General features: G+C 49.2%; 1 protein-coding gene across 1 annotated transcript in view; it reads left to right on the forward strand.

Moving 5' to 3' along the window:
* Positions 1 to 4,309, forward strand: part of CACNG1 (calcium channel, voltage-dependent, gamma subunit 1) — a 9,721-nt gene that overhangs the window by 2,344 nt on the left and 3,068 nt on the right. Inside the window, exon 2 of the mRNA XM_009894774.1 lies at positions 3,911 to 3,985. Within this exon, the coding sequence (XP_009893076.1) occupies positions 3,911 to 3,985 (75 nt within the window). The remainder of the gene's footprint in view (positions 1 to 3,910; positions 3,986 to 4,309) is intronic.

Here is a 4,309-nt window from a genome sequence, read left to right on the forward strand (position 1 = left end):
AGGAATAGAAAGATCAGAGAGATGGCTGTTAAAACTGGGCAAATTCAGATTCATACCGAGGCAATTTTAACCATGGTCAGCGGGCACCGGGGCAGTTTGCTACCAGCTGTAAACTGAGTTCACTGCCGGTAACTCCAGGGGAGGTGTTGTCCTACAAGGTGGGCTCTTGTGTGCCTGCGAGCTGGGCAGCAGCAGTGGGGATGCTCTATGGTCTGTGTGTCCTGCCAGCAGGCTAAATATGTCCTTATAAATAAGGGAACCCAAGCTCAGGCAACTGGAGAGAAGTGCTTGAGCAAATGGGTTACCAGCAGAGCTGTCTCGTTCCCTGTGTCCATATAAGAGACTCACTCTGCAAGCCTGGTATGAAATTAACCTATTTGGAGTTACCACCTCCAAAACTCAGTGTGTGCCAAAGGATTTCCCCTGGCTTGTTCACCAGGTCAGAGCCCGAGGTCTGGCCCCCTCCACCGCTCAGTCCTCACCCTAGCACCTCCTCTAATCCCAGCAGCAGGTCCTGTCTCCTAAACATAACACAAGTGGAAATCTCAGATTGAAATCCATTTTTTTCTAACCAGCCAGCCAGCCCCAGAACCCTGCACGCTACTGTCTATCTTGGGTTTAAGAGCAAGGTGGGCTCCAGCCCCTTCTCAACCTCTCACTCCAACACTCACGGGTGACAGCTACCACCTGAGCCTCTGCATGCCCCAAACACCTTGTGGCCTCTCTGCCCTTTCTTCCCCCACGAGGTCTTTGTATTGCAGACCCCCAAGTTTTAACCACAGCTCAACGCGATTGTGTTTTGACTGTGTCCCACGGCTGTGGCAGCTGCCATCCAGCCCCGCGGCGGCGAGCGGCAGGAAAGGTTGGCTCTGCACGAAGAGAGGAAAGATGAATTGGCCCATTTGCCCCTGCACAGCAGTCATCCAGGGATGGTCGATCTGAAGGGAAGGGACCAGGAGGGCAGTAAGGGTGGGTGACCTGGAAGGAGGAGGACACTGGGTGATAAACCGCGTGTTACAATCCTGAAGTTCACGTGAGCCTTAATGACCACAGAGCTCCAGGTTGTTCCCATCAGCACACTGAGGTGACCTCGCAGCAGATATAATGCAATTAGGGATGGAGAGAAACAAAGATTGTCACACAATTTTCATCCATTATAAAATCCATTTTAAATCCTATCCATTATGTAAATGTAGTGTGACACAAATGGGCTTTTCTCTTATTCATGATGGCACCAGAGAGGCATTGAAGTGCCTCAGTTCTCTTGAATAACAGGGAGACTTGTTGAAACAGATATTCCCACCTCAGCAGAGCACCGAAGCATCTTTAAACTGAAAACAATATATTATTTCACCAAAAGCAACTTAGTTATATTTTCCACCAATAAATTAATTTTCCAAAAACACCTCCCCTAGAGCTAACCCCATTTATCGTACCTTGGCACAGCTTTGCTATAAGCCACAAGACACAGCAGCAGCTCCTTTTTCTGCTGACAAGTCTATCTCTAAAAGGTTTTGTGTGCTCCCTCTCTGCTGAGCCTTCACGGACTGGAGAGTGGATTGGGCTGGTTTGGTTCACCTGCAATGGACACAAAGCTGTGCTGTGACCTCCATGACACCACGTCTGGATGGCCTCACCTTGGGCTTTGCACAGTCAGCATGCCTGTGGACTCCTTTCAGTTCAGCCTTGGTGAATTAATTAAAAGCCAAACCAAACAATCCAAGATAAAATGTTCCAGTTGCATCCCATCTCCCTGCCCTTTAGCACAGGAGCCAAAGGATCCCCAAACTGGATGCTCAGCTTCAGCCACTACTCAGTCGCTGGCAGAGGCACACAACCTCCGCTCTAGGGCTCCGAATTTGCGATTTCAGTCATAGAGGTCTGAGTTCAAATATGTTTTCCTCCAGTCGTTTGCAGGGATAATAAAGAACAGGTCAGGAGATGCCAGAGCTGAACATTAACCTAGTCTCCAGCAAGAAGAAGCTGCAGATGAAATAAAAGTCAGCTTATAAAATTAAGTAGATAAGAGCGTCTCAAAGGAATCTTCCACTAATGGGCCCAAAAATGCTGCTTTACAATTGCCTCTCTCCTGGGAGAGAGAAAATAAACCCTCCTTGAATCAGTAACTCCAAAATCTGCCATTTACATGACAGAAAAGAAACAAGAAGAAACAGGTAACATACAGTACGCTGGTACCTTCTTGCCACTAGAAATTAATGCTGTAAATAACCACCTAAATGCAGTGTGTACCCCCAGGTCCTGCACCCGGGACCTGGCTCGGGCTTCACCCCGTGGCCACGGTCTGCTCTGGAGCAGCCTGTCCCAGCCTGGATGTCAGAGGGGACCACAACATCCTCCCAGACTTTCTCCCAGCATCTTCTGGAAACTGCTGCTATCTCCTTTATCTCCGGTATCTGTTTAATGGACAAGAGATGCCAGTGTTAACCAAGTGGCCCCTCGCTGCAGGTGGTGCCTGTATGTGGTGCCACCTTGGCACGATTTCCTGGTCTGATGGGAGCGCAGCCCGGGGTGCGGGAGAGGTGCTGGGACAGGCGCTGAGCGTGTCCTCTCCAGCCCGGCTCAGCAGAATAGTGCAATCAGAGCTGGCGTCACTCAACGTGTCTCCACGATTGCACCCTTCCAGCCAAATTCCTGGCGAGCAACTGTTCTCCCAGCCCTGCGCCTCTTCAAACCTTCAATTAAATCAGTTATAAATAGCGCAAACACCCTCCACCCTAACCCTGCTCCTGCCAAAGCTTCGAGTCAGCAGGTCCTCACCAGACCCTTCCCCATCCCGCTGAGGCTGAAGGGCCTGCGTACCTATCGACAGCAGCGACATCGCTTTGCTGGCTGACTCTCCTTAGGCTGAGTATGAAGCAATATCATGGCCATTGACAGACACAGCTGCCAACTTCCCTCTTCCCAGGTCAGTTTATAACCCCTCTCTATAAATACCGCACGTACCCGGCAGTGTGGTCACGTAAAGTCCAGGCAGAGGAACTTCATAAAGTTCTATACGACCTAACTGTGCTGTCTTACCAAATTAACTTAGCAGACTGCTCTGATGGGAGTGAACTTCGGTAAAGCCAGGTTGCACCAGAGCCTCTTTGCCCTCCACTCAGAAGGCTTTGATCAGCCTTCCCTCCCTGGACAACTTCTTGCAGCTTCAGATGGCTTTTCTCTTTCTACTGACAGCCCAAAAAAAGCCCTTAGGGTCCCTGTTGTAGTAAAACACCACGCGCTTTGCTGCATTGCAGCAGCAGCATCTCACGTAGTGTGGTGACCCCCCTTCCATGCAGCAAACCTCCCTGGGCTGGTCCCCCTGCCAACCACCACCGTACGGGATCTACATGCTGGAAGAGGGATGAGCCAGGAGGGAGAAGGTGGATGAGGACACTCCATCCTCCCTTTCTGGGGTCCAAGCTCACCACAGGGGTGGTGACGCTCCTACAGCCAATGGGGTGATGCCACTATGGAGTGGGTTGGCAGTGGCAAAGGGAGGTGAGCAGAGACACCAGCTCAGTTGCAGGCACGGCGGGTCTCATCACCGGGAAATACAGCTACACAGAGAGGCAGGAACGTGGGATGGCCAAAGACAGAATGAGAAAAATTATCTGTAATCCATGTTTTAAATAGATGAGCAGTCAGGGTGAAAAGCTGTCGGAGGGAGCAGCCCCCAAAAGGTATCAGAGGGGGCTTCAGCCTTGTCCACGCTGGAGCCGGTGGCCTGGCATGTGGTGCCACTCATCTGCTCCCAGATAAAACAGATCCAACTGCAATTTCTCTGGGCAACCAAGGGTAGGGAATGTTAACAACATTGCGAGTTTGATACATCGATAAAAAGCAAATTCATTTTTACTACATTTTATCAGAGATTTCCAAGCACACTAAATTTCCTTTTCTCCTTCAGAACACAACTGCTCCTACTTCAAGCACTTCACACCGGGACAGAGCTCGGAGATATTTGAAGTAACCACCCAGAAAGGTAAGAATGATCCTGAAAAATACTTTCCTGACTGAGGTGCAGACAAGATCTAAAGTAAAGGGGTCCCCAGAATGAGGGTTCAATCCTGGTTTCACCGAAAGCAGTAGAGGAATTTCTGTCAGATACCAGCAGCTGCGAAAAATGTAAAATAAAAAAAAAAAATGCTCTGAACAAGGTCAAATGTCAGCTTCCTGGGAAGAATAATTTTTATATGTGATCACACCCATAAGTGTGATTTTATTCAAAGTTGTCCCACAAATATATAACAATGTCAATACACATGAAAACTGCAAAAATTCTTCTCAGCATAAAAATGACTTTACA

This window comes from Charadrius vociferus, unplaced genomic scaffold (assembly GCF_000708025.1).
Source record: "Charadrius vociferus isolate BGI_N301 unplaced genomic scaffold, ASM70802v2 scaffold321, whole genome shotgun sequence".
Classification (NCBI taxonomy): domain Eukaryota; kingdom Metazoa; phylum Chordata; class Aves; order Charadriiformes; family Charadriidae; genus Charadrius; species Charadrius vociferus.